Source organism: Pholcus phalangioides, unplaced genomic scaffold (assembly GCF_987345545.1).
Source record: "Pholcus phalangioides strain wild (caught in Gottingen) unplaced genomic scaffold, Ppha-v1.0 ptg000041l_1, whole genome shotgun sequence".
NCBI lineage: Eukaryota > Metazoa > Arthropoda > Arachnida > Araneae > Pholcidae > Pholcus > Pholcus phalangioides.
The window spans coordinates 5571737-5593861 of NW_028301627.1; the positions used below are offsets into that span (position 1 = coordinate 5571737).

Sequence of the window (22125 nt, forward strand, 5' to 3'; positions counted from 1 at the left end):
TCCCACATTTGTCTTAGTGAAAAATTTTTTTCGTGGAATTCATTTTAATCCACTGCAATTAGCAGTAATGCTGCATTTCCCGCCATTGTGATTTCTCCGTTATTTCAACAATATTTGGCGACTTTGTTCGGTTTTGGCGTCATTTTTGGCGATAATTGGCAATGTCCCGTATTTCCCCGTATTTGGAATCCCAATGTCCCGTATTTCTCTCGAGAAAATATGGTCAGCCTAATGATGACTTCAGTTTCCAAATAATAATGAAAAATCAACAAAAGTGCACGGTGTCAAATTCGGAACTGGTGAATGCATGGTGGTAAGTAGTGATCATAAAAATTGCTCTAATACACAATAGGCAAGTTAACCAACGAGATGACATAGAAATACTGTTGAGGCCTCATTTAATGTTCTTTGTTTGTTTCACAGTATTATGACGCAATAATTAGTTAGGTATGGAATTAAATCGCAGTTGGTTCTAGATAAATCCCATTTTATGCAGAAAATGTGAAAATTTCTGCCTGTAAATCAGGGTGCAACTGAATAGACATGTATCACAATATGTTAAATTTTAGCAAGCATGTGGTACAGTGGAAAGCATTTTTTTTCCCATGAAGAATAAAAATTATTTTTGATAAAGTAGTAAAACGTTTATTTATTGAAGTTATGTGTATCAAAGTTTTGTAGTTACTATTAGAACTAATTAACTGTTGTTTCCTCAGAAATGTGAAATGCACGTTACATCATGTTAACTACTTCAAAGAATGCTGCAGCATGTAACAAGCATTCTTTTGCAGGTGAAGGTAGAGAAGAGCTCTCCCTCCCGTCACATTGAAGATATGCATAGTTTATGTCAGTGGTAAAGGGTTCTATGTTCATCAATATTGAGATGACTATTGATTTGCAGTGCTTTCGTTAGAGTCCTATAAGGTCCTATTTCAATAAATGTCAGAGGTATTTACTTTATAAAACAGGTGAGCTCCACAGAAAAACCATACTTGAAAAATCTTTAAATGGCTCTGCTATAAAATTTGTGACATGGTGCCCTCTAACTCCAAAATCCAGATTATGGGTCTGTCCAGCAAAAATTTGGATCCATTTTGTGGACCGTTCATAAAAATCTGGATCTGAAAATGGACTCCACAAAATACAAATTAATGAAACCATAAATTTGGCATTTTTTCCTTGATAAATTAACTAATCATTTCTTTTCTCACAAAACTACTTATTTTTCACAAAATAAATGAAAATTTCGCAAAAACCCTATGATATTAAAAAATTGGGCAGAAATCCTTTGTAAAGTTGATTTCTCAATAAATAACACTTTTCCTATGAACTTACTTTGCACCTACTTAAAATTGAAAGGATAACTTCATTAAAATTAATTTTTTTGGGGGGGGGGGTTAATTAAAAGGGTTACAAGAATGCTCAATTGTGAAGGTTTGCCATCTGGCTGATGCGAAGATAAATCCAGGAAATAACATTCAACTGGCTTTGCAGGGAATCAAACCCATGTCCTCTCACTTGCTGGGTGAGCGTGTTAGGCCAGTGTTCCCAACTTGGGTTCATATTGTTCCTTGCACTGGAAAATGAAGCTTTCAAGTTGATTGTGGTGGGACTACTTTCAGGATCCAGCAGAGGCCCATGAAACCAGAGCTCATGTGGCATGACCTGGGACCTACACGATGAGATCTGGTACTATGATTTTCAAGTATGACTCCACCGTTGCCGTAGTGGTGATCAGCTGAAGTTGGTTTTCTGTGGTTCCCAACTTCGAGGTGCAAATGCGAGCCGATCTCCCGTTAAAAAAGTCTCGCCGCAGAGAGCAACAGGCCTACAGTGCTATAATTATTAATTTTTTTATTTTGTTTATACTCTGAAATATAAATCAGTTCTCATTGCCTGAAACATTTACAACAAAACAATTTTTGGTATAATCATCCCCATTATCAACTTTTAGTTCGAGAATATTCTCCTGGTCATGATAAGAGGTTTTAAAAGTTTGGTTAAGGAGATTTTAGAAACCTTTTTAGATAAAAATCTTAAATTATTTTAAAATTAGATAAATTTTCAGAAATAAGTTCACAAGAAAAGAAATTAAACCAAAGTTGATTGATAAAGGAAGCTATTTTTATATAATCACCTTCATTCTAAGATACAGAACTGTTGCTTTCTTCAATGCACATACATTTAAATTCTGTATCACTCACGTTTTTTTAGAAGTTACGCAATTCAGCCCCGTTGGTTTAATTTTCTTGCTTTCAAACTTTAATATTGTGGTCTACAAACTTCAATGTTCCCATCTTGACGGGAAGAGACATTCTCTCAAAGGACTATTATAAATTACTAAAGAATATTCTTATCAAAAATAATAATTATGAAGTTATTTATCAAGATTATTATGATACACGTTATTACATATATTTTTGATAATACTCTCTGGAAAGATTTTGGTAACTGAAGATTATTCTCATCGAGGAGAATATTCTCTGGAGAAGGACTATTATTAATAACTTCAGAATAATTCTTATTATTTTCTATAAGAATACTCCCCAGTAATTTATGAAAGTAGTCCTTCCAGAGAATATTCTCAAGGATATTATATGTAACTATATTATAAATAAGAGAATATTCTCATCAAGAACTTATAAGAATATTCTCAAGTTATTTATAATAGTAGTCTTACCAGAGAATATTCTCCGAAAGATTATTCTTGAGAACTTTACATCTCTAACTATACATACACGCATTCCAACATGTGCCAATTCGTTAGAGGTTCTGCAGAGGAATATGGATGAGGTGCGTGTCTTGGTTTAGTAGTAATAGTATGCAAGCTGTTCCATACGCAGTAGAACCCAATAAATTTTGCAGTTCCCCCTCACGTTGGTGCTCGAGTCCCTTGCATTTGCATAAAGGAAAACTTTAAATCTTTTTTAATGATTTAATGTTGGTGCCTCTAAGTTGTTATTTCTCCAGCTAAAGATAAGGGCCCTCTGTGTTATGATGGTCATGCATGATATATTGTGTAAGTTCGTTGGATTGTCCCGTATTTTACGTAGACCTATTTTTCTCATATTATTCAGCTCTTGGGAGTGATGATCACCCACTTCTTGGATCCATGCCTGGCCCAGAAATCAATCTTATTTAGAATTTGTTTTTGATCAGAACTGTATGAAAATAATTGACAGACACAAAATGTACCACATAGAATTTTATTACTCAACTTATTTCAAAGTTATAAGAAAAAAAAAGAAAAATGTATCATCAGGCTTTTTGATCTGCAAGATTTGTGGATCTTCTGAATTTTTATTTACTACATGTAAGTATCCAATTTTTCTCAAACAGGCATGAACTACACCAGATACCATACTTTAATCCAGTGAGGTGTGGGAGGGAGCAGTCTGGCAAGAGGATTTTGGAAATAAAAATGCCTTGATGAGAATGTGTGTGAAAATTCTAAAATAAGGAATATGCAGTGGAACTTTGGTTAACAAGCTTGATTCGTTCCACCATGCTCGTTATGCAAATCAAACTTCCCCATAGGGAAATAATGGAAACTCGGATAATTTGTTCCACAATTAGTCATTCACATAAAAATGACTAACAAAAATGGCATTCAATCAATAATTAAACACAATAATTATACATAAAATATGTAATATAATACATAAATATACAATAATATATGCTTAATACACTCATGTCCATCATAAATTAAGGATAATTCAGAATCACGCGGAAATCGAAATCTAAAGTCAAAATTTCACATGTAGAATTATCACACACATTTGCAAGAATGATATGCAAATTTCAGGAAGTCACCAGATGACGCCGATAGTACGTCACAATGACGAGAGTGTAAGGGGGGGGGGTATATAAGGAATGGTGGCAAAGAAGTGAAATTGTTCGCAAGAGTTCTGTAAGGCGCTCAGTGCCATAATCGAATAGTTATGACACAGAAGACGAATGTGGATGATTTTTTACGTGGCAGAATTATCGGCCGCCTGGAATGTGGGCGTACTCAGATGGAAGTATCCGAGGAACTTGGAATTGCCCAAAGTGTCATCTCTAGGCTTTGGCAACGATTCCAAGATAACGGAAATGTCAATAGACGTTACACTACAGGTCGCCCCCGAGTTACAACGCCGAATGAAGACCGGTATTTGGCAGTAACTGCCAAAAGAGGGGGGGGGGGGAACAACAATTAAAATAATTTTTTTCTTCAGTATGCGATAGGCAATGGCGGCTCAAATGAGGTGTGACTCATGCAGACCCATGGAGCCACAGAAGAGGCGTCACATCATGGTTAAGGAAAAAAATAATTAGAGGAAAGTTCGAAAATTTTCCTAAGGGTGCCACAAATAAGAGGTTTGGCTGTTCTAGCAATTTCCACGCAGTCAGATGCACCAACTTCAGGACCGTAACTAGCTCTTGGGCACAGAATACATCATTAATTTATCATCATGAAAATTTATACCGCAGTACAATATTTCATTTCGTACCTTGAACAGGGCCGAAACTGGGGGTGGGGGGGGGGTAACTGCCCGGGTTTCAGTTTTAGGTGGGAACAAAGAACACCATTAAAAAATTATCGAATTTTAAAGTTGTGGGGGCGGCAAAATAATGTTTGCCACGGCTCTGCTTTGAATAGTGATTAAAAATTAAAAAAATTTAAATACATATAACGAAATCGTCGGGAAAAATTAATTTCACGTGCAATATAGAATTCTTTGCATTTTACTTAACCTTTTCTCGTCAATCTTCATTGGATTCAGCTTACGCACCGCTTATTTTCCAAATAATAGGATTAATAATGAAAATTAGAATACACAAACTCACCCTGTGCTTTTACAATCTTCTCACAAGCTTTTACAGCTGGTTGTCGGCAAACTTCAGTGATCGTTTGATAGCATTTTTAGCGTTGGGGACAATAAAAGAACTTCGGAAAAAAAAGAAAGAGGAATATCAATGGTTTCAAAATCTTCTTTGCTTTGGAGTTACCCCACACAAATATATCTGCTGCTACTTCCGCTTTCTGGCACCCAAGGGGATGTCGGTCAAACTGAAAGACCCCGTCTTTGCATATGCTCTTTGGAATTCCTTCACTAATTGTAATAGCCAGGAGCACTTTTTGATGTTATCAGGGTTTGAAACTGGAAGCTGTTTCTTCTCCCACGAAATGCAAGTTTCAGGAGGGAAAAAAAATCATGTTTCCCATTTCAGAAGAAAAGGATTTCTTTTAAGAAAATTGCGCCCACCCCCCCAAAATTTTGCGAATAGGTGGGGCCGCACCTTTTGCAACTGCTTAGGTCTGGTCTGCTTCAACAAAATGGAAAATGAAAAAAACGGGATTTCTATCGGTTTGAGAAAGGGGTCTTCCTTCCGTCACACGGAACCCATGTGATGGTCACAGATACATACCCCTTTAAAGAATAATATTCGGTATATAATAAAAGTATAAAAAGTGAATCGTTTCCTCATCCAAGATCACTGAACCTCCTGAAATCCTTCGGAAGAAGCCCACGTGATCATGCGCAGGGCTACCTTTAAACAAAGATCTAAAAATCATAGTCCAACACTGAAACAGGCAGTTTTTCCTTTAATTTTTTTTTCGTGTTCGATATTTACGGGAAAAAAAATCAGAAATCTATATACGAAGTTTTTATTCCTGAATCAATTCTGTAGGTGCTCTGCCCCATTCTACAAGAGAGGCTCCGACCCCCGGCTCCGATGCCACTGTTTCAAATATTTCTTAGAAGAAACTAAATAGCAGCTGTTCTGTTTTTAAACATTTCAAAATGCATTTCATACTTCTAGAAGACTAAAAAAATAGTAATTTTGTGGTAAATGTAGTTTTCATTTCAATTTTGAAGCAGATAATTTAAATGCTTTAATTGAAAATCATTTGATTTTTTTCATTAGGAAAATTCCCCTTCATTTTTAACGAAATAAGTAGTAACTGAATATAAGATATTGCAGGAAGTCACTGTCACATATTCATAATTTTGTTTTTTTGGTCATAAAAAAGTTTGATCTGTAGGTATTTTCTTTTAATAATGTCTTAAATGCCTACACATAAAAAAAGACAAGAATTTATTGGAGGAACAAATGCTTTTTTAATGAATTCTTGTTTGTACATTACCAATTAGGTCCCTGCGGAAATGGTAATGTTAATGGTCCTTATTCTAGTCATTTTTAATAGATTTTAATGTTTTCCCTTATTTTTGTTTCCTGGATCGATTGGCAGGATCATGTGTCGCCTATCAGCCGCCATCTTTATTTTACGTTGCCAGATTTCTCGTAATATATTTTGTGCAATATTATTCTCTCTCTCCGAAATGTGTCTAATTTACATAAGTTCAGTGCCGTACGTTTGACCTTGTGATTGGTTCAGTCAAGAGGCATAGGAATGCTATCTACTTCAGCTGCGATTCCCAATTTCTGCGTCTTCAAATCAGCTACTAATTCTAAGGCATCTTGCCCTGTAGAGGCGTACGCCGGGTGATCTCAGTAAAAATAATGCAATAGTTGCAGAAGGGAGTGCTTCGGCACCTCTCGTCAGCAATGTTTCTCTGATATTCAAAGGTCGTCACAAATTTCATCTGACATATGGAGTGATCGGTAGCCAGACCGGCTGCCTCTAGGCCTTTCTCTCGCCGTTCACCACCTGCTGTTTCCTACACAGGTTGGCCTGTGGTATCAACGGATGCTTCAGAATGTAATACCATGCGAACTCGTCTCTAGGGTTTTTTCTGATTGCGGTGCATAGAAGGCCGACGGTTACTGGACTGGATAATGGATGATCTGGACTAAGACATGAAAATTTCCAGACAAAGTGTTGAGAGCATTCCTTTACTGTGTCAAATAATGTTAAGAGAGAAAGCAGAGATAATCCATTAATCTTGAATAAATGTTTGTTTTAACGAAAGTATAATGTCATTCATTGTTGTCATCCATTCAATGATCATACTGGATAGTTAATAATGAATCTGAGAATGCAACAATATTTCAATTCAACCGTTGCATTGTCTTTTTTGGAGGGAGGGTCCTTTTTTTCTGATAGCCACAATGTTATTCCTGGGTCTGAAGGGAAGCCATGGGATGGCACATGCAAAAGATCTCATTCAAGCAAAATCTTCTGGTTCAATGCGTTTTCGTGTCTAAAGTTACAGCAATAACTAGGGTTTTTGGAAGGATTAACTGGGTTTTGCAGTCACTTCGCGAGAGGAATATAGACGAGGTGCATATAGGGTTTAGAGTAGTAGTAGCCACTTCGTGGTTGTGTGAGCATTGCAATAGACTGCCATCATGAGGACCCAGGTTCGACCCCCCCACTGACATAGGGGTGGTGGTTTTTTGATTTTGGGGCTTAAGAAGGTTCTCCACAAAGATCAATCAAGTCTATAACATTTATAATTCAAACACAATAATAATAATAAAGAATAAACTGGCCAAATTGTTTGCTTTCAAAATAATAAGACAGGTTGCACAGATGGAATTATTGCAAGGTGTGATCTTTGTGGAATGTATGAATTTTTTTTTGCCCCTTTCTGATGCAATTACTATATACAGTCAAATCTCACTAACAGAGTAAACTTAACATGAAACTGGTTAATGTGGAAAGAATTTTTGGTCCATTCATTCTCTATGGCAATATAATAAAAAAAATGTTTAACATGAACCTTTTAAATGGAAGATTGCCTAATGTGGAAGGATATGTAAACCTAAACAAAAAATGTGCTTTGTAGAAAAATTCTGGGAAGGTAAGGGTGAGGTGAATGTCATTAATGAAATATTTGATGTTGGCAAAATGATATTTTAGGATCATGAGATCATCCAATGTTTGAAGACGCACTACCAAAGACGAATCACGCTATCATGATTCAATGTTTTCACAGCAAAATAAGCTGCTCAGTGAGCTTATTAAATGCAAAGATATTGTTTAAAAGTGTATGGAATTCTGTGAGGGGGCTATGCAAGGTGAAACACATAACAAACAGTGCATAAACAAAGATATACAAATACTGTACAAGGCAAACATAAGGTACTGTGCAACGTCAAACATATAACGGTGCATAAACAAAACTATAAAACCACACAGTACAAGACAAACAAGAGATACTGTGTAATGTGCCTTGCACAGTGTTTTTATAGTTTTGTTTATGCCTTGCACAGTGTTAATGCACTGTTATATGTTTGATGTTGCACAGTACCTCATGTTCGCCTTGCACAGTGTTTTTATAGTTTTGTTTATGTCTTGCAAGTGTTAATGCACTGTTATATGTTTGATGTTGCACAGTACCTCATGTTCACCTTGCACTGTGGTTTTATAGTTTTGTTTATGCATCTTTATATGTTTGCCTTAAAGCGTTTGTATGTCCTCATTTATGTACCATTGTTAAGTGTTTCACATTGCACAGTACTTCATGTTTGCCTTGCACAGTGTTTATGCACTGTTATATGTTTGATGTTGCAAAGTACCTCATGTTCGCCTTGCACTGTGGTTTTATAGTTTTGTTTGTGCACCTTTATATGTTTGACGTTGCACAGTGCCTCAGAGTGTTTGTATGTTTATTTATTCACACACATCATTTGGATTTGTTTCATATTGAACAGTACTTCATGTTCGCCTTGTACAGTATTTGTATATTTTTTTCTATGTGCTGTTATGATGTTCCACAGTACCTCACAGTGTTTGTATTTTCTCATTTATGCACAGTTATGTGTTTCAGGGTGATACTATCTCACCAAAACTCTACCACTGTTTTAGAAGTAGTATTCAGAAAACTCGATTGGGATAAAAAAGGAATTAAAATGAATGGAGAATTTCTCAACCACTTGCATTTGCAGATGACGTTGTTGTTATCAGCAGTAATCCAGACGAACTAGGGGAAATGATACACGAATTGGCAAGGGCAGGTATTCAGGTGGGCTTGAAAATGAATCTGCAGAAGACTAAAGTTATGTTCAACCCCTTTGCATACAAGAAATTACCATGGGCAATGGAATCATTAATGAAATAAACAGAAGGATCAGGATTGGATGGAGCACTTTTGGAAAAAATTGTATAATTCTGAAGAGTCACATGCCATTATGCCTGAAAAGAAAAGTTTTTAACCAGTGTGTGCTACCAGCACTGACTTATGGAGCTGAAACATGGACACTCACAAGCAAGACGATACGAAGGCTACAGGCAACACAAAGGAGCGTGGAAAGATGTATGCTAGGCATCACAAGAAGAGACAGAAAGTGAATCACTTGGATGAGGAACCACACAAAGGTATATGATATCATGGAAAGAATCAAACGTTTGAAATGGTAATGGGCTAGACATATTGCAAGAAGACAGGACAACAGATGGACGACAAGTATTCTTGATTGGTACCCTGTGGTGTTAAATGCCCGAGAAGGCGTCCCCAAGCAAGATGGATTGACGAGATCAGGAAAATGGCAGGAGTCAACTGGATCAGACAGAGCAGAATGGAAAAATTTAGAGATCTTCATCCAGCAGTGGATTGAAAATGGTTGTTGATGTTCTTATTTATGCACCATTATTGTGTTATAAACAAAACTATAAAAACACTGTGCAAGGCATAAACAAAACTATAAAAACACTGTGCAAGGCATAAACAAAACTATAAAAACACTGTGCAAGGCATAAACAAAACTATAAAAACACTGTGCAAGGCATAAACAAAACTATAAAAACACTTGCAAGGCATAAACAAAACTATAAAAACACTGTGCAAGGCAAACATGAAGTACTGTGCAATGTGAAACACTTAACAATGGTGCATAAATGAGGACATACAAATTCTACAAGGCAAACATATAAAGGTGCATAAACAAAACTATAAAACCACAGTGCAAGGCGAACATGAGGTACTGTGCAATGTCAAACATATAATGATGCGTAAACAAAACTATAAAACCACAGTGCAAGGCAAACATGAGGTACTGTGCAACGTCAAACATATAACGGTGCATAAACAAAACTAAAAACACAGCACAAGGCGAACATGAGGTACTGTGCAACACTAAACACATTATAATGGTGCATAAATTAGAAAATACATTGAGGTACTGTGGAACATCATAACAGCTCATAGATAAAATATACAAATACTGTACAATGTGAAACACACAATAATGGTGCATAAATAAGAACATACACTGTTAGGTACTGTGCAACACTAAACACATCATAATGGTGCATAAATGAGGAAATACAATCATTGTGAGGTACGGTGCAATGTGGAACAAGAGGTGGGTGAAGGCATGTATAAAGCAAATCTTCAGCTGTGAGTGGAGTGGAGTCAGGTGTCTTTCAGTATTATACATCTTGTTTTTCATCTTCACGTTTACGCTTCAAAGATGTTTTAACAACAAATCTTTGCCGTGGTTGTATATTTCTTTGGGAACTTGATTCACCTAGTTTAACCTCAAAAGGCGGCATCTCACATTGGGCAGTCACCATGCTCAACTTTTTCTCAATCAAAGAAAATCCTTCTTTGAGGATTCGCAGTTGCTCAACATGTTTGCAGGAAGAAAGTAATTTTCCCAATTTCTCGAACTGGGCCTGTACATCATCTTTCTCTTTTTCAAAACTCTGTTGAGGCCTACTCGGTCTCTCCAGTAGTAGGTTAATGGACTCGAGCTCGTCACTTCGCTGTGTTTCATCGATGACCAAATTGTCTCCATCACTATCAGCTTTCCAATCATAATATGTACACACCAAGTGTATGTGCTTACAAATGTTATACCTGGCTGTGTAGTCGTAACAGTTGCAGCTCATCTCATGTACGCACACTTTGCAATCACTACACCTTATATCACAGCCACATCTAGTCATGAATGTCACATCGTAGTGGTAGATTGCATTTGCAGTTGCAGTACTGGAATAGACCTTCCAGTGCTGATGTTCAGCCATTTCTATTACTAAATCTTTGGATAGACCATTTATGGCATCATGTTTTTTGCGTATGTTGGACATACGAGATGTTAATTTTGTCCGCTCCATAGAAATCACTCAGCCAATCAATTTCTTTGTGATGGCAGTTCTTACGAGGCATATGGAGCGGTCCAGCCTCTTTATAACTTTCCCTCCTGCTTCTTCATATTTCAGCTGCCTATGCCACCTTTCCACTTTCATATTCACATTCAAACCTGAACCCCTCCTGTAGCATGCAGCCCATTAACAGGCCGATTGGCATAGGTGGCAGTGAAATATCCATGGAACTCTTCAGTTTCCTTGGCTGATTTCAACATGGCCAAGAAATCCTCTAACATTTTTTTGAATGTGACCTCATCAGTTTCCAAAAAAATAGAGTTCAAGTTGTTTCTAACAACTTCTCGAAGAGATTCCTGGGGAACTCTTTTGTTAATGTTTGTGTGCCACGCTCTTTTGACGTGCCAGGCACACAATAGTTGTTGTCTAACATCTCCAAATACGCTCTTCCATGCAGTGTACATGGCAGGAGCACCATCAGACATGAAAACGTCTGGATGCAAGTTTTCACAGTGTTCTTTGATTGAAGAAAAGAAGAATTTCAATGTTTCGAGAGTTTCTCGAGAGGAGTACAGGATTGCCACAGGCAAACCCTTGTGATTTTCATCATTGACCATGAGTGTGGTCAATAAAAATCCGTATTGGGTCATTCCATGTGTTGCATCTATCATGACTCCATTCTTCGCATATAATTGGAGAGCTTTTTTTTTAGCACTGTTCATATAGCCAAACAAGAACTCTCCCTCTCCAATACCTGCGTGATCAGGAACAGTTTCTCCAATGGGCTTGTACAGCAAAACTGGATTTCCTGCCTCTAGTCTCATTGACTGCACGAAGAGGTCAACAGATGCAGCATCATCCGAATGAAGCGAATGACTATCCAGTTTGTAGTCTCTACATATGTTGTGGAGATCTTTATTCAAGACATACGAAACACGCTGTGTAGATGAATATGTTTCCATGATTTTTTGCAGAACTACTGCTTTTGGAACACCACTGTGAAGCAATGATGCCAAGTGATCTCTGTCACTTTTAGGCAAATATGTTCTGCCAATTTCCATTTTGTGCCCTACGTGTGTTGATTGAAAACACACTTCAACGTGACCATCCATGAATTCTGAAACCTTCATGTATGCTGGACATGTTTTCCCCATCTTGTGGGAGCCATTGCGTTTCATTCGCCTCTCCCGCTCTGCATCCTGAACCATTTCTCCACTTCTATGGGAGTAATAATACGTTGTTTTGTGGTCAGCACACTTGTGAGATCCACGCTGTTGCACAAAATTTGCTGGGTCAGATGCCTCAACTTCACTTTTCCAAGCAACAAAAAGCTCTATGGTATTAAAGACTTTATTTTCTACTACCATAGGATGATCTTCGTGGATATTAGCAACATGAGCACAAAGCTCTGGCACCGATTTCACAGTACATTCACACAAAGGGCATGCAGTTTTTGATTTACGCATGCTATCAGCAGGATTAGGGATTTCGGGATGAAATGTTTTCCTATGTCTATTTAGACTACCTGATTGAGTGAAACTTTTGGGACATGCATCACAAGACAAGCGATCTTCGTTTGCCCTATCTAATTCGCTGGTGGAATTCATTTCCAATCACGAAAACAAACGAATGTTAAAAAAATAATGTGCTACTAACGGTCACAAGTGAAATGAAAACACAATGAGCGTCGAAAAACAATACCTATGTTGATCATAAAGAAACTGAATAACAAACTTGGTGTATCATGTTAATATCGATTGCGTCCAGCATTAAAACGTAAACAATGAAGCCGTTTCTGTCATTAATATAAAATAACTATATAAGTGGATTAATCCCCATGAAGATTTCTAATGTGAACTTTTCAACAATTCTTTAAACCATGTGGGCGTACGCAAGATGGGTCATAAGGGATTTTTGCGAGACATATTTTGAGTTACTAATCTTGAAAAGCATTTAAATGAATAGAAATTGATAAAATAAATACTTAAAAAGTATTTTCTAGCGACATTTCAAGTTTTTAATGAAAATTTAAAGAAAAAATAAATTTTTGGGGAAGGAGCATGAGAGAGAGAATAAAACATATTTTGAGTAGCTCTTTGCTATAGATCTTCATAATTTTTTTAAATATCTGCTGATCCATGAGTTCATCCTCTATGTTCAAGGTGCTTTCATCGTGTTCGTAAACAGAAACTAGTGCATACATGCAATAATTATTTTGTCTTTTGTTCTCAAAACGAGGGTTGACTGCATGGCTCGAACATATTGGGGGATGGTGACAATAGAGCCAATACAAATTAATGATTACGAATGACAATGATCAAAGCACTGAAATTCGCTGAGACATGATGTGAATGCCTGTTGGTAAACGATATTTGAAGCGCGAGATGTCAATTTTTGAAAGCCTATACAAAGTTGAGGGGCCCATTTGATTCCATGATCCGCTCATTTGAACGCCACTGATGAAAGTATTTCTCAACAGTTATCACTTTCATAACTCTCCTGAAATCTTCTCAAGGGGCCGGTGGACTTCTAATTGAGAACCCAAGAAACCTCGACTCCAGTGGTTCTGTTTTGATTTGCGAAGTCCCTTTTAGCATATGATATGACCTGTTTTTTTATTTATTTATCAAATTCACTGATTTATTTTATTTTTCTTCATTGTCTGTGGAACCCCTGAGCAGGGCCGCAACTGGGTCACCCAGGACAAGCACGCATTTTGGTGCCCCGTGTAATGTAGAAGGAATAGTTAAAGGATGAGTTTGCTGCCCCTTCTAGTCTAGCACCTGGGGCACCACACCCACCTGATCCACCATCCCCGCCTGCCCTTGAGAATTGCACGCTGAACTTCAAGGGCTTCGCGGAGTACCGGTTGAGAACCACTGCTCTAATCTAATAGATTTACTCTGATGTAACCGTATTTGCCTAAACAAGGCATTTCATAGGTGCATAATTCATATAAAGATGAGAAATTCATGATTCTAAAAATGCATCTTTCTCAAAAAGAGAAAAAAATTCAGAATTGCGTATTTTTATTCGAACGAGTAAATAAAGTAGAAAATAATTTGGTCCCAAAAATCTAGATTATATGGTCACATTATTTTACCAATCTAATTCTGTTTTAAGGGATGGCAGCATAAGGCCATCTTGGCGACAAACCTTCACGCGATAAGCTAGTTATTGAGGTAACCTTTGCTGAATATAACGCAAAGGATTCTGGGACTGTTTTTTGATTGAGAACAATAAGCATTGCGCTGTCTGGAGATTGTGGTGTGCAATATCAGCCTAAGTAACGCGGGTTGTATATCCATTCGATTTTATCTCCATTAAACTTTCATTAGAATATAAATTTGTTTTGAATTCGATTTTCTCTACCGATATAATCAGTCTTCTTTCATCACTTTAATTCACGGGATGGGCCTACGAGAGCTACGCACATACAGTAAACCCTCAGTTTACGAACTTATTTGGTTACCATCTTTCAGGAATGAATTACGTTCGTAAACCGCGAATATTTCAAAAAAACGAAACAATTTCTCCCATAGGAATCAATCCGTTTCTGGAACCCTGAAAATTTCTACTGTGAATATTTAAATTTAAAAATTACGTTAAAACCAGTGAAAATAATTAAAATAACTATGTAATGAAAAAGTAACCATTTGTGTGAAATACATGAAATGAAAATTATGACAGGGTCCATGTTCATTGTGATCTATAACTTTAGTGACTAAGCCCTCAAAATCTTTGCCTGCCAAATTCATGGTTTTCTGAAAACAATAGCTGCCAAGCTGTGTCCATAAGGAGTATGCAACGTAGGCAGGACCATAGCGGACATTTTCGGGACCCGGGGAAAGACTTTCTACTTTGACCTCAATCCCTTGAAAGGGGGGTCAAAGTAGAAAGTCTGTCAATATTATTTTTACAATATTGTACATATATATTTTTATATTATACAATATTTTAATAGTCCTTAATATGCAAAATAAGTACACATTTTTGGAAGGACCCCCCCCCCCCCAGTTCGTGCGACTCGGGTGCCCCAGCCTAGTTACGGGCCTGAATATAGGGTATTAATACAATTTTTTAAAAATTATTGCGTGTGTGTGTTAGTTAAAATTCTATACCACATATTATTGCAAGACATCTTTGAAAAAATCCTTTGGCGTGGAGCTTCTTTTAAAGTTTAAAATGGCTTGTTGATTCATGAGATGAATAAAAAGAGTGCTATTTGGGGGTGGGATCTTTACTCTGATGAAATTTAATAATTCAACCAATTCCTCTGTCAAATAAAAAAATATTGACATGTGGTCACAGGCATCTAAAATGTGCTTTTCGGAATTTAATCCGTTTTGCATGTTTTAATCCGTTTTTGCGTATAAAAAGGAAACCTTACTTTTCACTGCCTTGTGTGTACATAAACCAAGACTTGTTCGTAAACTGAATTGTTCATAAACCGAGGTTTGACTCATGGCCGTCTTAAGAGTATCATGGGCCCCCGGGCCAAGTAGTTTTTCGGAGGCCCTACCTGGTAAACCCTAGAAAATTTCAACAGGATCTCATTTTTGTGAGGCCCCTATTCTCTTGAGGCCCCCGGGCCATGCCCGGGTGAGCCCATGCGTTAAGACGGCACTGGTTTGACTGCTTAACTCTCTTATTCATTAAGTAAATGACTATATTTTTGTGGCTCCCTAGTTTCCTTCCGAGAACAACTATGTTCTATAGGTGGTGTTGGTTGAACACATTTATTTGCAGTGCACTCATGGAGAAAAAAAATACTGGAGATACACACAACACGAGAATTGATGCTTTTGCATCCCTATGGGAAGACTGGGCCAGCCAGCAGGTCAAGATTTTTCACGTCCAATATTCCTTCCGAAACACTGTTTACTCACATCTGAGGAAAGGACGACCATCATGGCATATTAATTTAATGCAATTAAATTAGTATGCCATGATTGGTCGCCATGAGTACCGGAAGTAGCATTATGCGTCGAAAAACGAAGTTCCTAGTTAACACTACAGTATTTTCTTTAGTATGATTCGTGGATTTAAAAAAAAACGTAGAAATTTCTTGATTTTGATCATATACCGCTGCGTACTTGCAGCGCCAAAGCTTTGCAGCTCCTTTTTTCTGGAAAGGTACGAACAGAAAAAAGAACGGTTCAATTTTTTCCCACAAAATTGCGTAAGGATTCAAATATAGAGAAAAAAACGAAAAGAGAATTTTTTAAATAGGAAAACGGGATCATCAACAACTTTTATTCCTTAATGATGCTATTACGGTGGAATGCAAAAAAAGTTAAAAATTTAAAAAAAAAGTGAAATTTCAATGGAAGCATTTGCAAAACTGAAATAGAAGCGATTACAGATAGGCTGAATCCGGGGAAGCAAGAGCTAGTGTTCAACATTGAATCTGTTTTGTATTCGAAAATTTAATAATTCCATTGAATCAGATTGGGGTGTTGAAAAAGACATTCTGGCATGAAATACCCAATCTTTTTATGGATTGATTGTATTAGAGCAGCGGTTCTCAACCTTTTTTGACTCGTGGATCCCTTTTCAGTACATAATTTTTATGTCGGAGCCCTGTTTAACTCGTGGAGCCCTTTTCAGTACATAATTTTTATGTCTGAGCCCTGTTTGACTCAAGGAGCCCTTTTTGTATATAATTTTTATGGCGGAACCCTGTACACCTTTTTTTTTTCATTTATCTATCGAATTTGTTATTTATTTTATTTTCCTTGAGACTTTTTGGAGCACCGCTTAAGAACCGCTGTATTAGAGGTATAAAGTGTGTCATATTCATTTCTGCATTCACATTACAAGTATTCAAATCTTCTAGATATTTTCCCCTTTTGTCATGCCACATTTCACATGGAAATTTCACCCACACCGATTACCAAAAATTAACTCATATTAATCGGATGCCTTATTTAGACGCTTATAAAAGGCACAAAATTTGTAATGCAATCACATAGTGTCTTAAAAACCTTAACCTAGTTATAATGAAAAAATAATCACTAGTCATTTGAATGTCATTATAACTTAGTTTGACTGCATTAACTCATTGGATTTGTTCTACACAAATATTTCAGTTCTTAAAGAGATTCAATACAGTGAACCCTCGATTTACGAACAGCAAAAAAATTATTCGATTTACTTACTAGTCTAAGTCACACAAAACGAATTAAATCATGTGTAAAGCATATTTCAGAAGTCTGTGATAGCGACTTTTTTCCCTAAAAGATTTAAAGAACAGATTTCATTGGAATAAAGCGTCTGCATCTAAATACGATTTCTTTTATGCAGCCCATGGATCAGTAGGCTATTTCAGACTTTATGAAACTCTGAAGAGAAGAGCTTTTCATAGATGTTTTGCAATAATATATGACATAGAAATAACAGGCAGTGACTTCTTCAGAAACATAATCCGATTACCTTAAATTGCATGGTTCTCATTTACAAAGCTTGGCATCAAGTGTCTTACAGAACCATGAATTTGGCTTGGAAGATAATGGCCAAATAGTTGCAGGTGGAGATTTTGAGAGTTTTGACACTGAGATCATAGGTAATGCTATTATTTAATGGCTTGACGATCCAAAGTCGAGCATAACATATTCATTAATCCAAATACTGGGAGCATGGCCCCCATATCCTAAAGCAGGGCCCCTCGGCTGGGATCTTTTGCGGGCCCCTTTATGATGAATTTATAGCGTGAAAAAACAAAAAAATGATGAAAATCATCCCGGGCCCCAAGGCTGGAGCCTTGTTAGCCCACCCCTTGTGGGGGCCATGACTGGAAGCATATATTTTCAGCCATTTTATAGCTACTAGAATTAAAAGTTAAGCTCGAGTTTGACTTGGGCTTAGTCCCCTTGAAGAAAAACGACATCCCAAGTCAGGCTCGGGCTTAGACCCAAAAGTGTTAAGAATATAAACAGAGATTTTATGTGTAGTTTTAAGAATATAAACGGAGATTTTATGTGTAGTTTTAAGAATATAAACGGAGATTTTATGTGTAGTTTTAAGAATATAAACGGAGATTTTATGTGTAGTTTTAAGAATATAAACGGAGATTTTATGTGTAGTTTTAAGAATATAAACGGAGATTTTATGTGTATTCTCCTCCTCCTATTATGCTCCTCTGGCATCGTTTTCATTGTTTACACATCCCATCTTTTAGAATTATGGTTACTTTTTCCTTGTTGGTTTAATGATTTATCATTGGTCTCAGGTTATGCCCAAGGGCTGCTATAAAAATTCACACAAGAAATCATCAGAGACATTGGCGTACACAGAATTTTCTCCAGGGGAAGGTTTACGTTTTTTCCTGTAAAATAACACTATAATCTCGACTGGAGGGGGGTTAGAACCCCCCCCCCCCCCAAGAACACCAGATTTATTCGTTTTACATTTATTACTATAGGAGATATGGTTTCGATTGCATACAATTTGGTTAAACAAACAACAAAAATTGATTTGGTTCATGAACTTCTCTTGATTAACGAACATGCAAGCAGGAAAAAAATTGGACTAAATCCGCGAAGGAACAATAGAGCAATTGAAAAGTCTATGAACATATGATGTTTTTTTTTTTTTTTTTTTTTCAAGTTCTTATCTCCAAATATGACTCCCTTTATCCATGAATATTAAGCATGCCATTTAAAACTTTGAGAAGGTTTACGTCAAAGACATTTTTCAGAGATGTTTTGCAATAATCTCTGACACAGAATCAACAGTCTCCCGTTAACTAACCTTCTGGTCCATAAATTCTGGAAACATCATTTTAATGTGCTACATTGCTCATTAATAGAGCTTAGCAGCAAGTGACAGAACCATAAATTCGGGGCAATGGGAGGCATTGTGGCCGAATTGCTTTGTGGGCAGAAATTTCAAGGGCTTTGAAACTGAGATAAATAGATGAAATTAGTGAAGTTAGACATGACTCAGGTTCTGTTCTGGTTTTGAATATAATCCAGTTACCTCGTAAGGTTTGGATTGTTTTTCCTCTAAGAAAAGGTGTTCTCAGTGTCAGTATGATGATTTCAATTGATTTTACGTTATGCACTTGAGCACAAAGCGGAGTTGTAGAAATACATACTAGAAATTTTTGGAGTCCCATGAACTAATTATTGTATTTTAGTATTAGTTCATTGATTCTGATTGGAAAATTTATGTTGGTTTGCAAACAATCTGGTTTATGAGCAGACTTCTGGATCAAATTAAGTTCGTAAACCGAAGGTTGACTATGTAAATACAAAAGATGAAGAACGATCATCTGGAAAACTACACATAAAATCTTCGTTTATATTTTTAACACTTTCGGGTCTAAGCCCGAGCCTGACTCAGGATGCCGTTTTTCTTCAAGGGGACTAAGCCAGAGTCAAACTCAAGCTTAACTTTTAACTCTAGTAGCTATAAAATGGCTGAAAATATATGCTCCCAGTGTTTTTAAAAATAATCTATGAATCTTCTAGTTCCAAAAAAAAAATAAAATAAATAAATATATATACTTATAGATGGCAGCACCTAACGGATGTAGCTTTATGAAATGATGTAAAAATAAGCATAGATGAAACATATTTGTCGTCCTAGATAAAGTAGCCATGTTTGTGGATGAAAAGATGTTTTTTTTTAATAAAAACTATTTTTAGATATTTGTAAAAAATTTGGATAAGTTTTTATTCAGAATTGTTTGAAATTTTATGTTAAAAAATTATGTTTTTGTATGTGGAACTTTTTTTAAAACTCTGAAACATACTTTATTTAATTATTTCTCATTAAATATTAATCATTAGCACCTTTAAATAATTGCTATATTATGAAAGAAAAAGTTTTAAATTTCTAGTTAAAAAAAACTGTTGAGATGTATATATTCTAAGTATTTTAAAAAAAATCATGAAAAGTGCCAAAAACCCTCAGTCCACAGGGACAAACATAGTCGAAATAGCTCAGACCCGAAAGTATTAATAAGATCCGATCACCGAAGCATAAACAGATGACAACCAGTCCCAACTGCCTCCCTAGTTCGAAGAGCATGTATCTGCTTATGCATCGAAGACATTATCATGTATCACAAGGAAGCATGCAATTAAGGTAATCCAATGAAAATAGTTTTGTACATGGAAAATATCCAGTAGTTATACAACAATATGAAAAGTACATCAGTTCAACAGTTCTGAAGTCATCAATAGATATCTCTGATGATGCTCAATTCTGAAATGCTCAATCTTACACCAACCACATGCTCACAAAGATTTACTGAAACTGGGGTCATTGGTCTAATAACCTATGAAGACACAAACTACAAACTTCATCAAAAAAATTTACGCTCACAATAGATATGATTTTTGAGCATTATTTTCAGACATTTTAAAATTAAAATCCTTTAATTTTCTTGGGCCACACAATCACAAAAAAGTAAAGAATATGGCGATCCAAAGGAAAAAGTTTTGATCATGTGAATTAGCGAGCGTTAATATATTCAGTGAGAGACATTTCGTATGCTCATATGAGATGCACTGAACAAAATGGTTATACAGTGTCAGTGTAGTTATCAGTATGTATAGAGAAAGTTTCATCAGTAATTTAGTTGCCATATCAATTAATAAAAAATTCGCAGAGAACTACTTAACATCGCGAATTGGTAAAAACCTATGCAAATGTTGGATTTAAAAACAAAAACGAAACTCCATTCCCTTTCTATTAAAGTAGATTTTCGGAAGAGTTCTCATTTGATCCCTTTATTTTATGATTTTTTATTCTAACATCATCTCTATCACTTGAGAGACGCAGGTTCATCCTCTGAAATATCATGGTAAGACAATCTTATGCTAAGTGATTTGCTTGACGCTAATTTAATTCGAACTCATTTGATCAGAATGAATCGATGTGTGCTTCTTCAAATAAGAACTGGTTGAAAACTTCCGGTAACAAAAATCACATGCATGTGGCTTCTCCCCCGTGTGGATTCTTCGGTGCATATTCAAACTGCTGCGGGTGGAAAATGTTCTAGTACAGATATCACACTCATGTGGCTTTTCTCCAGTGTGGACTCTTTTATGAATATTTAAGCTGTTACTATGAGAAAATGTTTTACTACAGATATCACACTCGTGTGGCCTCTCTCCACTATGGATTCTACTGTGTGATTTCAAGCTGTCTACTCGAGAAAATCTTTTGCCGCAGATTTGACACTCGTGTGGTTTCTCTCCCACGTGAATTTTTTTGTGCATGTTTAAATCACTTGCTCGAGAGAATGTTTTACCACAGATATCACATTGGTGTGGCTTTTCCCCAGTGTGGACTTTAGTGTGTCGATTAAAACTGCTAAGGTCCGAAAATACTTTACTACAGATACCACATTTGTGTGGCTTCTCTCCTGTGTGGATTCTTTTGTGAATGTTTAAACTGCTACTTTGAGAAAATGTTTTACTGCAAATATCACACTCATGTGGCTTCTCTCCCGTGTGAATTCTTTTGTGTATGTTCAAATTGCTGCTGTTAGAAAATGTTTTACTACAGATTTCACACTTATAAGGCTTTTCCCCAGTGTGGACCCTGTTGTGTGATTTTAAATCACCTACTTGAGAAAATGTTTTGCTACAGATTTCACACTCATGTGGCTTCTCTCTCGGTTGGACTCTTCTGTGCATGTTCAAATCTGCACTGCTAGAAAGCATTTCACCAAAGATATCACACTGATGCACATTTTCTACAGTATGGACAATTCAGACTAATATCTTTATGGACATCTAAATCATTCTCTTTCATCAATCGATGTTCTTTCGAAGCACACAGACACTCGTGAGTTTCCTTAATGAAGAAATCAATCAGAAACCATAGATTTTTACTTGAATTGATACAGAACTGGTATTGCCTTAATCAGCATTATTCTCTTCATGTGATCTTGCAGACGATTCATCCATACTGTTGAATATGTGCTTGGAGGTAGAGCGGAAAATCAAATCTGTTATAGTCTCTATGATTCTTATGTCGCCTGATGTTTTTCAAAAACTTTTCTAACATAAACTCTTGTAAAGATCCACTGTTTTATCCTGCACATTATGATAGGAATCTCGGATTATCTGCAAAAGAAAAAGCATCATCATCACAAAGTCTAGATC

General features: G+C 36.4%; 1 protein-coding gene and 1 pseudogene across 1 annotated transcript; both read right to left on the bottom strand.

Moving 5' to 3' along the window:
* Window positions 1-10247: 10247 nt before the first annotated feature.
* On the bottom strand, window positions 10248-12690 carry LOC149065148 (uncharacterized; annotated as a pseudogene).
* An 8036-nt stretch (window positions 12691-20726) lies between these two features.
* LOC149065149 (uncharacterized) lies at window positions 20727-21786 on the bottom strand. The gene has a single exon (XM_089254366.1). It carries the CDS (start codon window positions 21679-21681, stop codon window positions 20857-20859), a length of 825 nt encoding a protein of 274 aa, XP_089110492.1. The 5' UTR covers window positions 21682-21786; the 3' UTR covers window positions 20727-20856.
* Window positions 21787-22125: the final 339 nt, after the last annotated feature.

Excerpts from the sequence above, each read along its gene's own strand:
- LOC149065149 (XM_089254366.1), bottom strand. The coding sequence starts at position 21,681 with ATGCTTTCTAGCAGTGCAGATTTGAACATGCACAGAAGAGTCCAACCG.